This window comes from Betta splendens, chromosome 22 (assembly GCF_900634795.4).
Source record: "Betta splendens chromosome 22, fBetSpl5.4, whole genome shotgun sequence".
In the NCBI taxonomy this organism is placed as follows: Eukaryota; Metazoa; Chordata; class Actinopteri; order Anabantiformes; family Osphronemidae; genus Betta; species Betta splendens.
This window is the reverse complement of record NC_040900.2, coordinates 1,554,931-1,575,378: the sequence shown is the minus strand read 5'-3', so window position 1 is coordinate 1,575,378 and position 20,448 is coordinate 1,554,931. Positions and strand designations below refer to the sequence as shown.

Below are 20,448 nucleotides of genomic sequence, written 5' to 3'. Positions count from 1 at the left end.
TAAATGTAATTGGCAGGGTTATAATTTGTCATGTCCTTTCACAGGCCTGTCACTGAAGTCCACGTCTGAGTGGAAGTAAATATACAACATACAGATGTTTTTACAACATGTTCATATTCTATGTTTTTTGTGCCATGTAAAACCTTCTCAATAAAAGATCAAATCACGCACACGAGAAGTTAAGATGTGGGAACACTCGCCCACAAGCCACTGGCCTGTCAAAACAGGCGGTCCAATGCTGCCTTCACTTACTCCTTGTTAATTCAAACTAAGCTTTAAATTAACAGATTTCTTACCACTTCCATAAAATATCGAATAAAAAAAACGTTTAAATTATAGTTATATACATTTTTAATTTATACATTCTTAATTTACAATAGGTCTTAATTAGAAAGATTCCGTATTCTTGTTATATGTTACTACTAAAGCTTAAATTCCCCATGCACGCTGAACGCAGCGTCGTTTCGCTGCTCTTCAGTGAGGCGTTCAGTGTTTGCTGGTCGGACGCAGAACGGGCAGATGCGCAGCGCAGGCATGTGCTCGTCCGAGCGCCGTAGATCATGTGAAGAGACGAAACCGAGGGATTAAACTCAACACTGACGAAGTGAACACGGAGGAAAGTTTGGGCCAAAGCAGCAAACGTCGCCTGAAGGGAAAGCGTTTCGCCAGTTCGGTACGTGAACTACTCGTTAACTTTACCAAATGTTCAGCCAACTCGCGGTAACGTTTTATAAGCGCAGTTCCTCTCCTATGATTCTTGTTCAGACACAGTGTGTTTTTATGGACCGGTGATCAACTCTGGGAGGTAAATGTTTTCCAAACTGCGTCTGTCTATTTCAAGATTCCTTTTACGTGGCTGCAATTTCTTAATTAAAGCGAAACAACCCAATTAACCCGTCGAAGCCGCGGCGCAGCTGCACGCGCGTGTTTTCTCGGCATTCCATCCAGGACCGTGCTTCGCACTCGGATCCGGATCTTTCGCGTCACGGCTCCGGCTCCGGCCCGAGTTTCAGTCTGATAAGTCGTGTTTGTCTTTGCTGCATTGGCTGAACTTTGATCGACGGAGGCGCTTTTTAGGGAGGTGAGGTCGGAGCGTTTCCTCCTCATCACACCCCCCGTGGTGCCAGAGTTGGGCCCCAGCGGACCTCATTGTTTCGTCTAATGACTTCCCAGTGAGACATGGTGAGGGTTTAAATGCAGGCTGCTCAGAGGTCGGCGTCCTCCAGCACCAGCTGTTGGAGAAGAATGGGACCAAATCAATCAGTTACTCTGATTCTCCTCCTTTGACCTCACTTGACCTGCAGACAATAACGTCTCTGCTGGATTCAGATACACGTTGCCTGAGCTCCAAGGCCGGCGCTCGCTGGTTTCCAGGTGGTCCAGACAGGAAACGGGCCCAGTGTGTTTTGGATTTCAGATCTGGCAAAGGGTTCCTCCTTCCAAGGCCTCGCGCTGCTGCAGGGATGAGGATGTTGCCAGCGGTGCTTTCCACATTCCCAACTTTCATAACGTCATAGCTTTTTATTTGTTTGGTCTTGATTTGAGGACACGCCTGGATGTGATGGGTCCATAAAGCTCCAGCGTTGTGTTGCCAGTGACAGTCAGAGCTCAGAGTTGTGTGTTGGTTAAAGGTTCCACACACTAACTTCTGTTTGCCTGTCGATTTAGTGTAATGGCCCTTTAAATAGCAACCTTCTATTTCAGGTCAGATTCTTGCCCAGCGACCCTCCGTGCACTCTCTTTATTCGCTCGCTTGGAGTTTAAATACATGCATACGTCATGTATGATGATGGGCTCGGAGGTGAAAATGGCCGTTCTCTACAGCCGGGAGTGATTATTGTCCCATTAAGGGCTATTTGGAAGCCGTGTACGTGCAGCGTATGGACCAAACGCCTCTCCGTGCCCTGTGGCAGCTCGCTTCCAGCCGCATCTAAGCAGCCAAGTCATATGCTGCGTGTCTGTGGATCACGGGTCAGAGCTGCCTTTTGTAGACGCCGTGGGTCTGACGGAGGTGAAGAGGGACCCTGAGGATTGATTGTTCCCCCAGTGAATGAAAAGCTGTTCGTACCTCGGGGCTTCTGTGTTTGGGGGCATCTGCAGGAGTAATGTGGGAACGAGGGCAGTAACAGAGAGGCTGCCTGTCGGGGCTGCTTTCTGCCGGGGGCAGACGGGGTGAGAGGGTAAGAGAGGGGTCAAACTAAATAAACATGTCACCAGAGCTAAAATAACAGCGCCGTCGGCTGCTGATGCTGGAACGACGGGGGCTGAGCCTTTATGTTTCTGACTCAGGATGTCGTCTTAATCCGTCTGACGCGTCTTTTGCCCTAATCTCCCTGAGGGGACGCAGACTTGAGAGCAGAAGTCTCGTCGTCCACCTGTTTCCTCTGTAGACGGACTGGTTTCACTTCTCTGAGCTCGTCGGGCTGTCGGTGCTGATGGATGGTCCGGATCCGTATCGGCCCAAGGGCCGCTTTCCTGAAAACGACCAAGGCCGAGGTCCCGCTTCGAGGTGTGCTTGTTTGTGCAGGTTTGTGCGTCTTTTTCCAGCTCGTGGAGGTGATGCGGTGTCGCTTTGCTGGAGTCCTGGACCGTCGCCAGTTTTAAGCAGTGGAATTCAGACTGCGCGTTCCCCATCAGTAAATCCTGCTGATTAGAGGAACACGGACGTTTATCAGCCCGTCTGAGGAACTGCAGGGTTCTAAAATAAGCACCAGGTCTGCTTTGAATTACGGGGCAGCCTCCCACGCGCTGGCTCCATGCTGCGGTGGTGCAGTCGTCGGCTGTGGGAATCGGACCCGGGCCGTGGCTCAGGCACAGGTGGCCAGATTGGCACCGACGTTGGTTCCTCCATTTAAAACGCCCCTGGAAAACACGGAGTGGAAGATGTTGGGTCAGAGCTGGACATGTTTCACTTTCAACCCTCACAAACGCATTTAAATACCTCGACATAGTCCAGTGTCTCGGTTTGGGCCCATTGTGTCTAGTCTGACCTTTTTGAAAAAGGCAGATTAGCATAGTTTCACTCTGGCCCCCTCCACCTCTGACTAAGCTGGTCAGCGACGTCTGGAGAGGCTTCATGTGAAGAGGTCCGAGCTCAACCGGCCTCCTGGGTTTCTGCCAGTTCTGTACGGGCCCGTGGACCGAGGCTGGAGGCGCTGACCGTGGCACCGCTGCACATCTCTGACTTCTCTTGCATTCCTGCACATCTTAATCGCTGACGCTCCTGGCAGCGGCTCCGTTTAGCTCCGGCGGCCCGGTTCTTGGCCCGCACAATGCCCGTCCTAATCCCTAAGAATTCCTGCTCTTCTGATCTGGCTGCCCCAAGAATGTGATGTTGGAAATGCCGGAGGGACGCGGTTCTCAGGCCCAGCCTTTCATGGTGGTGCTGGAAGAAGCCGGGCGGCGCTGGTGTGAGAACCGGAGCGGACTCGCCTCGTGTTGGGAAGACGTGGCCCGGGATGAACCTGCTGCCGTCAACACGACACCTGCTCTGCTTTGGAGAGCTTTACTGGACAAGCCGCTCAAGCCATGCAGCTTGTTTTCACATTATTGATGTTATTATTATTGGATGCATCATTTCCATAGCTCACATTTCAGCCACAGAGGTCCTCGCGTGTCTCGACTCTGCAGTTCTAAATCACTCGTGTGTCTCTCTTTCTTCTTCTCTGTTTATTGTCAGTCGCCACTGCATCGACTGCAGCTTCACTAAACATTAGCGAGTGGCTGAGATGAGCCACCACAGAGCAAGAAGGGAGTGGGAGCGAGTCCCGTTTGAATATGAGCTGATCGGACTGGAGCTAGTTTGCCTGTAGGGAAAGCCAGAAGCAAAACCAGAAACCAGACGTGTTTAACTCAGAACTTGTCAAGACCGATAGACATGTGAGTCGTGACGCGAAGAGTCTGGGCTGCTTTGACCTGGGATGTTTTCTTTTGTCAGCTCCAGAGGCCTGAGTGCCATGCCAGAGGGGTCCCACCCTGATCTCCACCAGCGCCCGATGGGGGAAGGTAAGACACGGACGCTAGCGTAGCTGCGCTGAAGGCAGCGATGCTCAGACACGGACTCTGGACGCGCCGGCCGCCTTCAGCCGCGCTGCTCAGCGCGTCCAGTGGCCTTGCGTATTATTTTAGTGCTCATTATCATCAGAGCAGAGCCACAGCATCACACAGGCTCTCTTTGTGTCTGCCCCCACTCCTCCTCTCCCTCTACTGAACACATTTGGCCCTGGGATTCCACCGACGTGTCAATGGCTCCCTTTCTCCGCTGCTGCTCGGCTTCGGCCGAGGAGCCGCTGGCTCAGGCAGGCGTGTGCCGCCCTCATGAAAAAGCGCCCGCTTCCTGGGAGGACGCTTATGCAGCTCACACTGAAGGTCCGGGCATGACGACACCTCCTCACAGCGTAACCCCTGAATGGACGGGGCTCTGCTGCTGATGCACGTGGTGAGAGGAGCCTCCTGGGGTCAGAGTAAACCAGGAAAGGGCTGTGGTTGTGTCCAGCTGCAGCTCCTCTGCTTCCAGGCTCTGAGGGTTTGCAGGAGGAACAAGCTGGATGAGGGAGCTGAGCTTCTTCATGGACCATCGTTCTTGTATCCTGGATGTGAATTTAGGCTGAAAACAGAATAGAAGTGGCGTGTGTCCCAGTAAGTCGGGCCTGAGGCGTCAGACGCAGCCCTCTGAGGAGATAAGGGTCCCCGCTGACCTACTTAGCCCCGGGCAGGAATGTAGCTGTGTGTGCACAATGCACGGCCCTGAGCGGGTTCTGGGGGACGGATGGATCATCTCCATTCACTGCAGCTTTTCCAGACCAGTGGGCACAGGGCTGTGGAGATGCATGGATAATGGCTGGGCCGCCTGTGTCTCTGGGTGGGATGGTTCGAACTCTCTGCCTAATTGCTGGAGGCCTCAGTGACAGATGAGCCTGGAGCAGCTCCTGCTCAGTAAAGGCTCCGCTGTGACCCAGCAGCACCGGCACCCACCCCGGCCCAGCGTTAGGTTGTGTATTGGCTCCTCTAAAGCAGCTCGACTCTACAGCTCCTCACAAAAGGCCTCATTTCAATGTAAATGATTTTACAGCTGTCCTCTGGAGGGTGAGTCCCGGCTCCAGGCTCTTGTTACATGGCCTCTATTCTACTTTGATGCTTCACATTAAGTGCATGGAGCGACTGACTTGGAGTTTAATGGTCACTGGTGCTGAACACACCAATGGCTCAGTTGTGTTATCTGCATGTTTTGGTAAAAGATGACGTAGTGTAGATGATCGGAGAAAAAGCTCTGCTCCTCACAGGTAGCGTGGAGTCTGCAGGGAGGTGCTAACGAGGCCTGGCTTTGGCTGTAGACTGTCAGACCGCTGGTAAAGTTTACACTGCGTTCTCGCCTCTGGGCCCAGATGGTGTGTGTTAAACATCCAGGGCCGTCCGTTGTGTCGGAGGAGGAGGAGGTTTCTAAGTGGATCATCACATGCTTGTGCACTGAGGTCAGCTGGCACAGCTGGATCCTTTGAGAGGATAAGGTCGAGCACGGGGAGCGTTACAGGATTAGGAGGGAGCTTTTCCAGGGCTTTTGTCTCTTCATTACTCTGTAACGCGTCCCGTTATCGTTGTTAAAATAGTTTGTTCCTCACATCCTGTTTTTGTTTGAATGAGGCTGATGCTTTGAGCCCATGAAACACGATGCTTCATCTCCTCTTTCCTGTGACACCGACCAAAACGAGTTGGTTTCGCTTTTAAACCCAGAACTTTCCATCCCAGCGCTTTGACCTTGACTGTGGTGGAATGCGGGTTCAGATAGTGTCAGTAAACTCGCTGCTGCTGACCACTGCGCTCTATTTACCCACGTCCTGGTTAATGATTATCAAGGCATTAAAAGCACTACAGGCGCTAATCAACCCATCCTGTGCGTGTGAAGGAGTGTTTCAGGACGTGAAACAAAGTCTTCTGTCCGTCAAAGGAAGCGGTGCAGCCGTGAGGCTCTGCTCACCGGCGCTCTGGCTCATGCTGTTCGATAATGGCCTGTGAAGACTTGAGGCCTAATCCTCGCAGGCACTCCTGAGGAGCAGCCATTCACCGCTGCCAGGTGGGAAGGAGGGAGGAGCTCCCCCCTGCTGAGCTCCGGAGGGCGTGGGGGAGTTGAACAGGAAGTTTATGGAGGATCTTTAGGCGGAGGACGTGTCCGATAGTGTTTCACACATGTAAGTTCCTACGTGTGCTCTGTCCAGAGAACTGGAACGGTTTCCCTTCTCTCTGCTTGTGGTGAACACACAAATCAGCCCGCTAGGATCTAGGCATTATCACTTCCCACCATGCGGAAACGTGGGAGTCACTCGCAGCAGGAACAGTGAAAAAGCAGCTGCATTGAACAGGAATGTTGCTTTCACCAGAGATGAGTCTGTGCCCAGGCCCCGGGCTCTTCATGGAGGCAGAGCATGGAGCTGCCCAAACGGGCCGGGCCCCCAGGAAGCCGGGAGCGTGCCTGTCAGAGATCCGTCACCCTTCACCAGGACACTCGTGTTTGACTCATCCTGAGTCTTGGATGTGATGGAGGTCGTGTCTGGTAGTAGTAGCATCGGGTGTGACTCAGAGGTTCAGAGTCATCGTTAAGAGTCAGCGTCTGTGTGAGCTCCACCTGAACATGCCGGGCCTTGTTTCTCTGCTCTGCTGTCACTCATGCTCAACACAAGCAGGTGTGACGGACTGCGTTTCCTCCGTCGGTCGTGATCGTCCCAGGGGTGAAGTAAAGTGTTAAGTGCTTCCACAGCTTCAGGAGACTTATTTGCATACTGAGCCTGGACATGGGCCGTGTTGTTCTTGCTCCTTTGTGCTTGATTTGGTTGGAAAACAAAAGCCCACAGGCCAAAAAGGGAAGCGCAGAGTGAGCAGCATGAATGGAATCCCAATCAGGGCCAAACGTTGGAGCGGTGCTGAAGGGGTGCGGTGGTGGTAGGGGTCCGGATGCTCAGAGCAGGGTCAGCGTTGGAGGAACCGAGCTTGAATGAATCAGCACTGTAAACCTGGAGTCCAGTTGGTCTGTGTGTATCCTGTATATGTAGGAAAAAGGAAGTGTGGCTTTTATAGCTTCTGTTACTCAAGAATACCGTTGCTTATTATGATCCAGACCTACTGATGAAGAGCAAACGGGCCGATTCCTGTGTTTACAGTAAACGTTCAGCGGAGCATGGGGTGAATGTGGAGTGGAGTTGTGACCTTCACTGACCGTCTGCCCTCCACCTGCTGAACCTCCATGTGAGGACGGACACATTAAAACGTGACTGAATAACGTGACGTGATCAACTTACACTTATTGCATCCTCCCCGCTAATATTGGTTGATGCTAGAATAATTTCCCATCATGCATCATCTTCTCCTTGCCCTTATTTGTGTGCAGCCTGTTTGCCAGTATCTGGTGTCAACCGTTGTATGCAGTGACCTGTAAAACTCTGTTCTTCCTCTTCGAGAAAAAACAGAAGCTGAGTGTTCTGTTTTCCGTGTGTTTACTAATGGAGCCGTCAGCTGCTTGTAGCTGCATGTGATTCAGCCTTCTGGACGTGAAGTGACCCATCACCTGGGCGTCGGCATCACCCATGTGAATTCCAGTGTCAGAAAAACTGTAGTAAAAGTATTTTTGGGATGATTTATTGTCTGGACTCAGCAGCTGCTCTGACTCCTCTGCTCTGACTCTGCTGTTTTCTGTTCTAACTCTGCTGTTCTCTGCTCTGACTCCTCAGTTCTGACTCAGTGCGGTTCTCTGCTCTGACTCCTCGGTTCTGACTCAGTGCTGTTCTCTGCTCTGACTCTGCTGTTCTCTGCTTTGACTCCTGCTCTGACTCTGCTGTTCTCTGCTCTGACTCCTCTGCTCTGACTCTGCTGTTCTCTGCTCTGACTCCGTGCTGTTCTCTGCTCTGACTCCGTGCTGTTCTCTGCTCTGACTCCTCGGTTCGGACTCTGCTGTTCTCTACTCTGACAGCTTGTCTGGGACATGTGCAGGCTGCTTTATGATGCTACCGTCCAGAGCGCTCTCATCTCGTCTTGGGCTGGATTTGCATACTATCTGCATGGATGCTGGTTTGCATCAGCTGATGTATTAATGTTGTTGGTTGCAGGGTTTGGCCACCAGCAGCGGTGGCGTCACAGCTGTACCACTCAGCTTATCAGGTTCAACATTCAGCTGGAAAGAATGATGCACTGATATGTGTCAGATCGCGTCTGAGAAGTACTTCTGTTTTTCAATCCGCCCGTTGTTGGTCAGAACACAGGAGTTATTCAGAACGGATCAGAACCACCCACGCAGAACAAACAGGTGCTGGTTGACTGTCTGATCAGCTCAGACACAAAGCGTTTAGGCTTTATTATTTCTAGACTGATGAGTCAAAGACGCGTTCAGTGACTCAGTGAAAAAAAGTCATTTCACTCAAAGCGACCTGTCGTCATTATTACGCCAGGAGCTCTGGACTCAGCAGCATGTGCCTGTGGTGGGGGGGGGGGCTCTACAGCGAGGGAGGGGGGCTCCACAGCGAGGGAGGGGCACGCTTGTAGCATTAACACACCGTCGTCTGTAACCTTGGTCTCAACAAGCAGGAAGCTGCAGTCCAAAGCGTAACAAGGATCTTCTCCGGTGAATTCCAAGAATTTTTCCGTCAGCAGCAGCGTTTGTAATCTGTTCACGCTCATGCAGCTGAAGCTGGTGTGTATGTGGGATCATAGCGTGAGTGTGTGTGAGTCGTTCCCTGAAACGACTGCGTCTCCAGTCTTGACTCAGTTAATGGTTACGTCTGAGTTCACAGCTGTATCGACGCAGCGCAGGGACAAAGACAGTGTTGTGTTGTTGTGTTGAGCTCCAGCAGGAGTTTGGTTCCGGGTTGTGGAGTTATTGTGTCAGCTGTCATTCACAGATCAGTCCTGAGTCCTCACCACGGATATAATCACAGCTTCTACTTCAGCTGGCCTTCGTGTCACGCAGCGTGTCTCGCATTCTCCAAATATTTGGTCTCCCAGGTTTTAAGAACAGCTGTTGGTGACAAAAACGGGTCTTTAACAGGTGAAGTGAGCGCGTTTGTGTTGACGTCTCGGCCAAATGGTCTTTACACACAACAGATGCTTCAAACAGCCCGTGGGCTTCTCACCAGCCGGAATGTGGCGGCTTCATCGTTTCCTGCAGCTACTGCCAAAACCTATAAGGGATGAGTTCCAATGATATTTACCACTAATGAACGTAGTAACACATTTGAACGCCTGCATGTGTGTAAATGTCTATAGATCAGTTCATCTGAAGCACGTTGCAAAGTTAAGCCCTCACAGAGGAGACAGAAACACAGTCGGCCTCTGCTTCAGTCAAGCAACACATTCAATGAATTGCTTCCTTGGTGTTTGTTTAGTTTGGTTGTAGGCAGGATTACCCAGAATGCACCCTGCTCTGCTGAGCCCTCATCTTCCTCCACTACACGGCTTCTCCTTGACGTTCGCCGGGTCGTCGCCCGGTTCCAGTCGGGCTTTGCTGCCGTGGAGCCTGAGCTCAGTCAGAGCTGCAGCCGGAGTCAAGTGTCTGTTCTGACTGTGGCTGCAGTTGGACGCGCATGTGAAGGTATCGGTCTGGAAACTATGCAGCCGCGGAGCTCACTGCTCATTGTGCCGCCGCTCCCTCCTCCCTTTAACTTGGCAGCGGCTGCAGTCTGCAGCACAGCAGCGCTATTCTCTGCCGGGAGTCTGAGCAGCCAGTTCCGGACTCGCTGGAAACCCAGAGCAAAGAGAGCGGCTCCGAGGCCTCGCGTAATTGGAGGTGGGGAGTGAGTGGAACAGCTTCACGCCGGCAACCCGTGATTGGTCACGGAGCATAAACAGGCTTCTTTCTAGCGGTCGGCTTTCACTCAGCAGCTCGTCCCTTTCTCTGAGGTCGTGTTTGAGGATTTAGCTGCTGGGAAGGTTCAGTGTGGACCACGGCTCTCATGAGCTCAGCGTTGACTCATGGAAAGTGTGTGTGTGTGTGTGTGTGTGTGTGTGTGTGTGTGTGTGTGTGTGTGTGTGTGTGTGTGTGTGTGTGTGTGTGTGTGTGTGTGTGTGTGTGTGTGTGTGTGTGTGTGTGTGTGTGTGTGTGTGTGTGTGTGTGTGTGTGTGTGTGTGTGTGTGTGTGTGTGTGTGTGTGTGTGTGTGTGTGTTTTCCTGCAGACAATCACTGGCTGAGGCCTCTTCCCATGCTCCATGTGAACTATTTGCATTGTCCAGCATAATTTATTACAAGCAGAGGCTGAATGCAAATGAGAACACTTGTCAGCAGAAACTCTTCTCAGCCGAGGCCTCGCACACAAAACACATTTGTTTGTAATGATCATCAGGTGTTTTTAAGTATTTTCATCATCCATTGTGCGGTCACTCGGCCACTTTCTCACACCACCGCCTCTTCATATATTAAAGAAATATTTCCTAGGAAAAGTCCCCATCTGCTCAGGAAGGATGTGAAACTGAAAACCGGCTCCGTTTCTCTTAAATTCAGACGCAGCTCAATAAAGACACATAAACAGCGCTCAGTCAACTTTCTCTTTTTTTCCGTCACGTTTCCTTCTGTTTTTTCATACGTCGGCCTTCAGGAGAACAAACGTTTGAATGTTCCACCAAAAAGTGCAGCGTTGGGTTTCAGACTGTAACGATCGGACGTGTTTTAACTGTAAATTAAGCAGAAGTCTGTTGGTCTGAGGCTTTTGTGCAGGTGTAGAACCAATCAGTCATCATGAACCCAGGACGGTGTAGATTTCACACTAAATGTCCAGCTGGTCCAGTTTGACTCTCTGTTCGTGTCCCTCCGTTCCAGAATCTCCTCAGCCGTCCTCGTCCCTGTCCACCTCTCCTCCCCATGGAGACGTGGACCTCAGCCCTCGCTGTTACAGGCAGCGCGTGGAGCCTGTGGACGCAGAGCGCCAGCGCCCGCTGAGCCTGGTGTCCACCCTGTCCTCCGGCTCGTCCCGCGACAGCCACAGCCTGTTCGAGAGCGGCGCCGGGCCGCCCGGACCCAGCGAGGACGACATAGACCTGGAGCTGAGCCCGCCGGGCACCGGGGACCAGAACCCGCCGGGCGCCGGGGACCAGAACCCGCCGGGCGCCGGGGACCAGAACCCCCCTGCCCGCAGGGGGCGCTGGCAGGAGCGGCTGCAGCTCAGAGTGAGCGACAGCGCGGCCTCACCCGTGGCCGCGGACGCCATGGCGCCCAACCCCAGGCTGAGCCACGTGGACCGCGTTGTCATGGAGATCATGGAGACGGAGCGCATGTACGTGAGGGACCTGCGCAGCATCGTGGAGGTGAGTGCAGCCGGAGGCCGGGCGGCGTTTGGATTCATGAGCTCATGTCTGCGCCGCTCTCTGGGGGGTTCTGGATCTGGCCGGGCCCGGAGCAGAACCAGGAGACGAGGGCTCCACGGCTGGCGAAAGCAAAGAATGTCTCCAGTGTTTCAAGCTGCTGGTTCTGGCTCCAAACGCGTGGTACTTAAAAATGGATCCATTCAGATTCCCCAGATTTTAAACAAATCAGTGAGTTGAGAGAGAGGCAGGTCCAACATCTGGGTCGTGTGTGTTTATAGAGCGGTGGTTCAGAGTGTGTGACCCGCTCACATTGTTTTATTTAAACCATCATGTATATTTACAGTGTAGTGGAATTTATAGCCATGCTTTGGGATCATGGACTCTGCTAATATGTGGAATTCAGGCACAGCTGAAACTGGGCCACGGCGCTGGTCTTATATGGGCAGAACCGCTCTGGTCCGGGTGGAAGATAGAACCTCCTCTCCTCTGATCCAGAGATGACACCACTTATGCCTTGTTCTGACTTGGAGTCAGGCAGCGCGTCGGACCTCCACTGGCCGACAGGATGCATTTCCTGTATAAAGGGGTCTTGGAGCCTCCTCTTCCTCCTCTTCCTCACCTTTCTCTCTCTCTCCTCTCCTTCCTTACCTCCCTCTCTCTCCTCCCCTTCCTCTCCTTCCTCCTCATCCTCTTCCTCCTCATCCTCTTCCTCCTCTCCTTTTCCTCCCCTTCCTCTCCTCTCCTTCCTCCTCTCCCTCCTCTCCTTCCTCCTCTTCCTCTCTCTCCTCCTTTTCCTCTCTCTCCTCCCCTTCCTCTCCTTCCTCCTCATCCTCTTCCTTCTCTCCTCTTCCTCCTCTCCTTCCTCCCTTTCCTCTCTCTCCTCCCCTTTCTCTCCTTCCACTCCCCTGATTCCTTCCCCTTTCTCTCCCTCCTCCTCTTCCTCTCTTTCCTCCTCTTCCTCCCCCTCCTCACCGCTCGCTGCTGCTGCAGGAAGCACTGCCCTCATAGCAGCTTTCCCGGCCGCTTCCTCCTGACAAACCTTTGCTGGACTTCAAAGCGCCGCACTGACAGCGGGTCTGGGTCCAGTGAACTCCGTCAGGTGGTCCCGGCCAACGCAAACTCTGCACCAACTGGAGGAATAACACAGATGAAACCAGAGCAAATGGCTTTTCCATGAGCTTGATTGTGGGAAAACAGCCCCACATAATTTAGTCTCATGATTAATGTGTTGCTTCATGCAGCTTGTTTTGATTTCACACCAGGCCTCGAAGCCGACGGAGACGTGTGAAACTCTGATCTAATTCAAAGCTTCCACTTTGTGCTGACACTGAGCTGAGCAGCAGCTGAAGCCTCGTCCTTGAACAGCTGGAACTCACGCATGTTCACGTTCATTCCCAGCATTCGTCCTGAACACACCCAACAGGACTGTTTGAACAAGAATGTGCACGATGATGACGACATCATTCCTTCCTTGAGCTGATAAGTTTTTAGCAGTGTTTACTGACGCCTTCCTCATAAAGTGGCTGTTTGTGCAGGTTGCTCTCCTGTCAGTGGAGTTTGGAGCTGTTTATGTGCCACGTGTGTGTGACCGGCCTGACACTGTCTCTCTATATTGACGCGAGCTTTCCCCACTTCCAGGACTATTTGGTTCACATCATCGATATGAGCAGCCTGCCGATCCAGCCGGAGCAGGTGTGTGCGCTGTTTGGGAACATAGAGGACATCTACGTGTTCAACAGGTAAGTCCTCCTCTCAGTCTGTAAACGGATGGAGCTCATTCACGTTGATGTGTCTAGAAGTGTTTGATAGATAATGAGGAATGTGAAGAATGTGTGATGTTTCTGTTTGTCGCAGCTGATGCTTCGTTCAGTGAAAGCTCAAAGCAGAGCAACAATGGAGAGAAATGATATTAAAGGCACTTGTCCAAACATGCGCTGACGGCTCAGGCTTCCAAACAATGACTGCGCCTGAAACAATGCGTGGCTCACTGTCCCATGAACGTGCTCGTACGTTTCTCACAGACGGCTTGTTTATCTAAATGATGGAATGGATGTGACTAGGTTCTTATCTGTAGATGAAAAGAGGCTGGTTGTCAACACTCTGTTATGACGACAAAAAGTGGTCCTGCAGGTCCAGTCGCTGCTGCATTTTTCCACAGTGATGCTCATATTTTGCTGCTTGGGAAACGCGAGTGTAGCATGTGTTTTATTGCTTGATGGGAATAAAGGAACTGCTCACCTTCTAACAGTTCCTGTTTTAGTGTGTGCTGCTCTCTAGTGGCGTTGAAGTGTAATAAAGGTCAAATCAATGTTTTGGTATTTGGTGACTCAGCCCTTGTTCCGTTTTACTCAGATTTCAGATCCGTGAGTCAATAAACGTGTTTTGTTGTTTCCAGTGAACTTCTCCAGACCTTAGACATGTGTGACAGTGACCCTGTGGCGATCGCTCAGTGCTTCGTAGACAAGGTGAGCAGCAGCTTCCTCACACACTTAGAGGGAAGTCGTCTGATGATGAAGCTGCTCTTTTAATAAGCTTGTTTGCCTTTTCTCCAGAGTGAATATTTTGATATCTACACCCAGTATTGCACCAACTACCCAAAGTAAATATTCCTCCTAACATTCTGCTGATCCTGTCACTGGATCTGTAACTGAACTAATGGGTATCGCCGTGTTCTCCAGCTCGGTGGCGGCTCTGACCGACTGCATGAGGGACAAAACCTTGGCCAAGTTCTTCCGTGAGCGCCAGGCTGCTCTGAAGCGCTCCCTCCCGCTGGGCTCCTACCTGCTCAAACCCGTTCAGAGGATCCTGAAATACCACCTGCTGCTTCAGGTACAGAGCTCCGCTTCAGCCAAAGGCTCGAGAGCTGAGGGTCTGAGGGTTAAACTGCTCCTTTGCTCCCTTCACAGGAAATAGCCAAGCACTTTGACCCGGAGGAGGAGGGCTACGAGGTGGTTCAGGAGGCCATCGCCACCATGACGGGCGTGGCCTGGTACATCAACGATATGAAGAGGAAGCACGAGCACGCCGTCAGAGTGCAGGTCTGAGGGGTGAAAACCTGCTGTCATGGAGCCTGGAATGAGTCACGGCTCCGCATCCGTCGCGCTGCTAATGCAGCACTGTCGATCATCCTCACGCTTTGATTTATTTTTCCCTCAATGGGACATTTTCTGCTGCTGCTGTTTTGGGGCCCAGAGTGATTGAATCAATGTAAAGCCGATTACCTCTACATATTTACAGGCAGTAATTCGTGAACCTTCATAATTGGGTATTTTCTGCTCTCTGGAGGACTTTCTCTGCTTCCGTCGTCGACTCGTTTCTCGTTCAGTGCACTGGATCTGAAGGAACATGCTTTGGGTTGTCCCCGCAGGAAATCCAGTCTCTGCTGATCAACTGGAAGGGCTCTGACCTGACCACCTATGGAGAGCTGGTTCTGGAGGGAAGCTTCCATGTCCTACGGGCAAAGAACACTCGCACGCTGTTCCTCTTCGAGAAGATGCTTCTCATCACTAAGAAAAGAGGCGAAAACTACGTCTACAAGATCCACATCTCGGTGTGTTTTTCATGATGTGGGCAGTGTGTGAGATGTGATGAGTCTGTGGAGCCTGAAGCCGGTGTTCCTATTGGCTGATTACATGGTCGTTGCAGTGCTCCACCCTGATGCTGCTCGACAGCGCCAAGGACCCTCTGCTGTTCAGCGTCATCCACTTCAAGCGGCCCAAACAGCCCCACACGGTGCAGGTAACCCTTCCTTCAGCTGCACAGGAAGATCAGCATGTGCCGATGCACAGTCTCCTTCATGTGTGTTTGCTTCCAGGCGAAGTCGATGGAGGAGAAGCGTCTGTGGGCTCATCACATTAAGAGGCTCATCCTTGAGAACCACAACGCCATCGTTCCACAGAAGGTGAACGACGTTCTCGCAGCTCTTCATTATTACCGTTCTTCTGTTAAAACACATCATTTGTTTGGTTTCTTTTTCAGGTGAAAGATCTCGCACCGGCCGATCCAAACAGTAAGTGTTCAACGGCACCGAATATGACAAAGATGTGACTCATCTCCAGTGGATAATAGTTTCACCTGCAGAGCCACATTGATCATGATGATGATGATTAGATTACAGTTGTGAGTAATTCCTTGTCCTCAGATTCAGGAAAATACCACTACAGCCCTGAGAGGCTGCAGAAGACGGAGTCATGTCAGGGGGCCGACTTCCATCGAGGGGCTCGAAATGAGAGGAGGAGATCGGGTAAAGACACAAACGTGGCTCAGTGTTTGTTGCAGCGTCTGACATCTGTTCTAATAAACCTGCATCTCTGCGCTCTTTCTGTTCTAGAGCCTGCAAAACAAATCGTGGGGAACGCGGCAGGTTGGTAGCTGCTGTCATTTCTGGTGGGATTCATTGTTCGGCTTCGGTTTTAGGCCCGTTCTGGTCTGATCCAGTGACCCAGCAGCTCTGTAGCCCCATCACTGAGGTCAACCTTTCCAGAACGTCAGCTTCGGTCCCCCACAAAGACACCTGGAAAACGGATCAAAAGGCCTCGTCCATAATGGAGTTAATTAAAGGCCACCGTGGTCAAAGGCTTTGTTATGCACAAGCTCCTGTCAGTAGTCGGATGCAGCCTTAGATCTGTGCATCCTGCTGCTCTCATCCGCTCTAATTGGCCATTAATGAAAGAGGAAACCTCTGTTGTGGCCCCTGTTCTCCGGTGCTGCCTGTCCACATCAATTCCTCAAACCAATGCAATGAAGAAGCAATTTTCATGTCAACCTTCCCGTCTCGTTCAGAGAGTAGGTCATCACATCCTTTGCTAATTGCATCACGTCCAGTTTGAGCATCAGAGTCTCTAATTGGTTTTCATGTGATCACATGGTCTGAGCCAGGCTGCTGCTGGTGTTGTGATGTTGACATGTTCTAATATTCATCTCTGCTGCTGCTGTGTGGTTTTAACCCTCTGCTTCATGTGTCCCTCTGCCCGCGCCCTGCTGCCTGCAGCTGTGCTGAAGGTGAGTGTGACCGTAGAGCCTCAGGCCTTTCATGCTCCATGCTCTTCCCTGACCTCCTCCCTCTCTGCTGCAGCACGCAGACAGCGACGGGGCGCTGCTCGGGGACCGGTGCCGCCTTCAGCCGTCGGCCTCCGCTCTGGACCCGCCCCCCGCGGAGGCGCCGGGTGTGGACGCCTCCCTGGAGCTGCTGGGGCCCGGGGACGGGGAGGGGGGTCTGCAGGAGGAGCAGGGGGGGGGGCTGATGGACGAGCAGGTAGCAGACTTTGCCAGCTCCGTGCTTGCAGCCATCTCCTGCTGGCACTATAGGGCCAGGGCTTTGCTTTCCACTCGCTTCACAACGGTGAGGGTTTCTGCCACCGCCTGCTCCACTCCAACACCTCATCAACTCTCTCTGGGTTTTCTGTAGGACAGGAACCAACTAACACACTTTTCACATCTGGTGCATGAGTTTCTCTTTAACAGTGACCTGGTGAAACGTTTCACACCTGGAGTCTGTTTGCTTTGGAGTTTTCATTTTCATCTTTAATCTAAGTTATAATCTTGTGTCATCGTATCTCTGCTGGAGTCGTGACATTTCCATTTCAACCACTGCTTTTTGTATTCTGGCAAATCTTGACTTCAAAGGTTAATGTAGCACATTAATTAAACGATCGCTAGACGAGCTTTGCTCTTTGATGATCATGTTTTTAATCGTGTTCCCCTTCTGCATTTTCATAATTGGGTTAATTGCTAATTATTATTCATTATTGTTTCTGAACATGAATTCATACGGTTCAATCTCAATAGGACGACTTTTATAGCGACCGCTGTAGCGGCGCTTCAAAGCTGACCTGGATACACAACAAGCGTCTAGAAACGTGTGTGCTGTGACAGATCCGCCTCTCTCCCACTGGGACTGAGCCTGACAAGGTGCTGCTCTTTCAGGAGGACGTGAACGGCGACAGGGCTGAAGTGAAGGCTACTCCCACAGACACTCGCAGACAGGACGAAGAATGTGAGGATGTGGAAGCGCCTCCTGCCACGCAGGTGCGTACGAAGCGTGCACGAAACAGCCGCCCTCATGTTGTTACGCGGCTCTGGTCTGACGTTGCACATTCTAAATGATGATGGATTTCCTTCATTCAGTTTCTACCTAATGGGTCCTTTCACCACAAGCAGAACATCTGTTTGAGTCACACCTGAAGACATTAGAGCCTCATCTGTGTTTGTGTTCATGGAAACCAAAATAATAGATGAGTTCATTTAGAAACAGTGAGCTAATCAATCAAAGCTTAACAACATACATACGGATAACAACAAGGCACTGAACAAAAATAAAATCACAGTATAAAAGGTAATAAAACCTAAAACATGACACAAACGGTTTCTTCCACTCCTCAGTGAAGGTTCTTACTCTCCTCAACCTCATCTCCACTACTCAGCTCCAAGCTGCTCTAACGCATTGGGAGCGATGGTATCAGCACTACGAAGCGGTGGCCGCAAACAATGAGACAATGTGATGCTAGGGTGGTTGTTGTTGTTGTTGTTGTGTGTGGTGAACAGCAGTAAATGACGTGTCATTTAACGGCCTGGTTGACGTTAAAAAGCTCCGTTACCACAGATTTGAGGGCTTTGTCATCACACTGTCCTCCTTCCTCGTTTCAGGAGACGTGGCCTCTGGACTGTGGCCTCCAAGCGAAGACGAGTGATCAGCTGGTGGAGCTTCACCCCGACTCCCCCGACCAACAGCAGGAGGTTCCAGAGCTTCATGGCGTGTCTTTGGAACCAGGGGAGGAAGAGGAGCTGGGGAGCGACTCCTCCGGCCTCCAGGTAGAGGAGCGCAGCGTGCTGACCAACGGGGAGCTCTCGGAGGAGGAGGACATGCACAGAGCGAGCATCCTGCCGTCCTCCGTGCTGCACCGGGCCAGTGCCATCGCAGAGCGCTGCATCAGCGGCCTGCTGTCGGAGGAGCGGCCGGCCCCCAGCGGCCCCCCGCCCCCCGCAGACAGCGTCTCCTCCGTGGAGCCTCAGACGTCGGCCAGCTCCGCCCCGGAGCCGTTCACCACCCTGCTGGATATTTGTGCGTCGCTGGGACACGAGAGCCTCACGGAGCGGGAGCCCAGGTCCACGCTCTCCAGACGAGACCGCCTGCTCATCTGCAAGATCCGGACCTACTACGAGCACGCCGAACACCAGGACGCCAGCTTCAGCATCAAGCGCAGGGAAAGCCTGTCGTACATTCCAGCAGGTCTGGTCCGGCAGCTGAGCACACAGCTGAACAGTGGTCCTCAGGCTCAGCCCGGTTCAGGACGCAGGAAAAGCCCCTCCCGGAACCGGCCCACGTCCTGGTCCGTGTTTGATCTTCCCGGTTTAGAGAAGACTACAAATACAGAATCTGACCAGAAAAGTGGAGCGCAGATTCCAGCGGAAGCTCGAGCTCGCTCTCAGAGCGTCGCACACGGGTCGTCCACAGGAGACGTGTTCAGGTCGTCATCAGAAATGCTCGAGGTTTGGCAGGACATGGAACCGGAGGAGGAGCAGCAGACATGTAATGACTCAGCGCGAGACGCGATGCAGGACATTAACGCGTCACACGGTGAAACGACGGGACCGCTGTCCTCCGACTCGGAGGGGACGGAAACGCGCTCACCCACAACCTCTCCAGCAGTGGAGGGACCTGATCAGGAGTCCAACAAGAGTCCCCTCAGCCACAGCCAGCTACCGAAGATCATCAGCTTCCGAAGCAGCGTGGACGAGGACCACATCCTTCAAGACATGGGGAAGGTGAAGAACAAGGTGTTCCAGCTGGCGCGTCAGTACAGCCAGCGCATCAAGAACAACAGGCCCGCGGCGTGGCAGCGGAGGGAGGGGGCGGGCCAGGGCTTCAGGAGCATGCCCGCTGTGCACGAGGAGCAGACGCAGCCGAGGAGCAAGGGTAAATAGAGGCCGGAGTCGGCAGCAGGCGCCAGGCGACCCCTCAAGGCATTCTGTCTCTCTCTTGTGTGCAGATGAGCCCGACCTGAGGTTGAGCAGCTGCCTCCAGGCGGCCGTCGGCGAGGCGCTCCAGACCCCCCGCTGTGAGTGCGCAGCCACCGGCCCACAGTCGCCGCAGCCCGACGCGTTCCACTGGCCCGACGTGCAGGAGCTGCGCTGCAAGTACGCAGAGCCGGCCCGGCCCCGAGTGGGCCGCAGCCGCACCGTGCCCAACGGGGCGCTGGAGCGCTCGGCGAACGGCGGCTCGCTCAAACACAGCAGCGCCTGCGACCTGCGGCCGGACCCGGACCCGGACGCTTCCAGGACACGGGGCGAGCGGGCGTTGAAGGGCAGGCGGCCTTCAGTGGAGGACTGGCCTCAGACCAGGCAGCAGCCCCTGCTGTGCAGGTGGAGCTCCCTGGACCACATGCTGGGCTCTCTGCCCCTCCATGAGGTCCAGAACCTCCAGGAACCCAAAAAGACCTCTGCTGCAGACGGCGACGCCAGACTCGAGGGCCTCGAGGCCACAGGGAAGCCTGCGGGCACGACTTCAGGGAAGGTGTCAGAAAGTAAACTAGTGAAAAGCTTACGGGACAAGTTTCAGAGCTTAAGCTCGAGCTCATGAATATGTGACGCGTGCGGAGTCTTAATGAATGTGTCTCACTGCCTGGAACGTCTCTAACACAGGACACGACTTCAGCACTGGGGAAACTGAGCGCTGATGCAGGCACCGGCGGAGCGAGCTCTGGTTGGTGCAGGGAAACGTAAATAGTGTATGCAGTATTTGTACACAGGGCGTTCACCTGAGCGGTACGATGTTAGATTAATGTGGGGAAGATGCGGCTCCATGTATGTTGTCCCATGTTCCATCATGTGCTCGGGTCCATGTCCTGGTCGTGTTGATGCGTGTGGCGTTTGCTGCAGCTGCTTTTGGAACGACGTCACTGGAGCTTTAATTTCCTCAACCAGTTGTATATTTTCTTGATTATTTATAAATTTGTATATTTGAGAAGCATTGGAAACATCATGTAGATGGAGAGTAGGAAAATATATTGTTTCATACTTTTCAATAAAAACAGAAATTCTACGTTTACTCAAGCAACATATTCATAATGGAAAGAAAGAAAATACACATTATGTTAAAGGAGACAATTAAACTAGAACGCGCTGAGCATTGAGTTAGTAATGAATACAGACCACTTCTATAAACCTTCGTGA

The 20,448-nt window shown here is 52.5% G+C and overlaps 1 protein-coding gene across 3 annotated transcripts; it reads left to right on the top strand.

The window, feature by feature from the left end:
* Positions 1-464: 464 nt before the first annotated feature.
* Positions 465-20,323, top strand: LOC114848057 (pleckstrin homology domain-containing family G member 3). 3 transcript variants are annotated; one of them, XM_029138213.2, is made up of 19 exons: positions 465-673; positions 3,938-4,005; positions 10,793-11,277; positions 12,916-13,016; positions 13,673-13,742; positions 13,830-13,876; positions 13,956-14,106; positions 14,184-14,315; positions 14,645-14,827; positions 14,923-15,015; positions 15,092-15,178; positions 15,256-15,286; positions 15,419-15,520; positions 15,608-15,640; positions 16,268-16,278; positions 16,352-16,531; positions 17,203-17,304; positions 17,923-19,192; positions 19,266-20,323. In XM_029138213.2, the coding sequence occupies exons 2-19, from the start codon at positions 3,957-3,959 to the stop codon at positions 19,853-19,855; spliced, it is 3,717 nt and encodes a 1,238-aa protein (XP_028994046.1). In that variant the 5' UTR covers positions 465-673; positions 3,938-3,956; the 3' UTR covers positions 19,856-20,323. The 3 variants fall into 3 exon arrangements, with proteins under 3 accessions (XP_028994046.1, XP_028994044.1, XP_028994045.1); XM_029138211.2 differs by having other exon boundaries at positions 16,352-16,618; XM_029138212.3 differs by lacking the exon at positions 465-673 and adding an exon at positions 752-805 and having other exon boundaries at positions 16,352-16,618.
* Positions 20,324-20,448: the final 125 nt, after the last annotated feature.

Bases quoted from the DNA above. Each gene is read 5' to 3' on its own strand.
- LOC114848057 (XM_029138211.2), top strand. From the start codon at position 3,957: ATGCCAGAGGGGTCCCACCCTGATCTCCACCAGCGCCCGATGGGGGAA. The intron at 13,743-13,829 runs GTGAGCAGCAGC...CCTTTTCTCCAG, and splicing joins CTCAGTGCTTCGTAGACAAG to AGTGAATATTTTGATATCTA. The intron at 19,193-19,265 runs GTAAATAGAGGC...TCTTGTGTGCAG, and splicing joins GACGCAGCCGAGGAGCAAGG to ATGAGCCCGACCTGAGGTTG.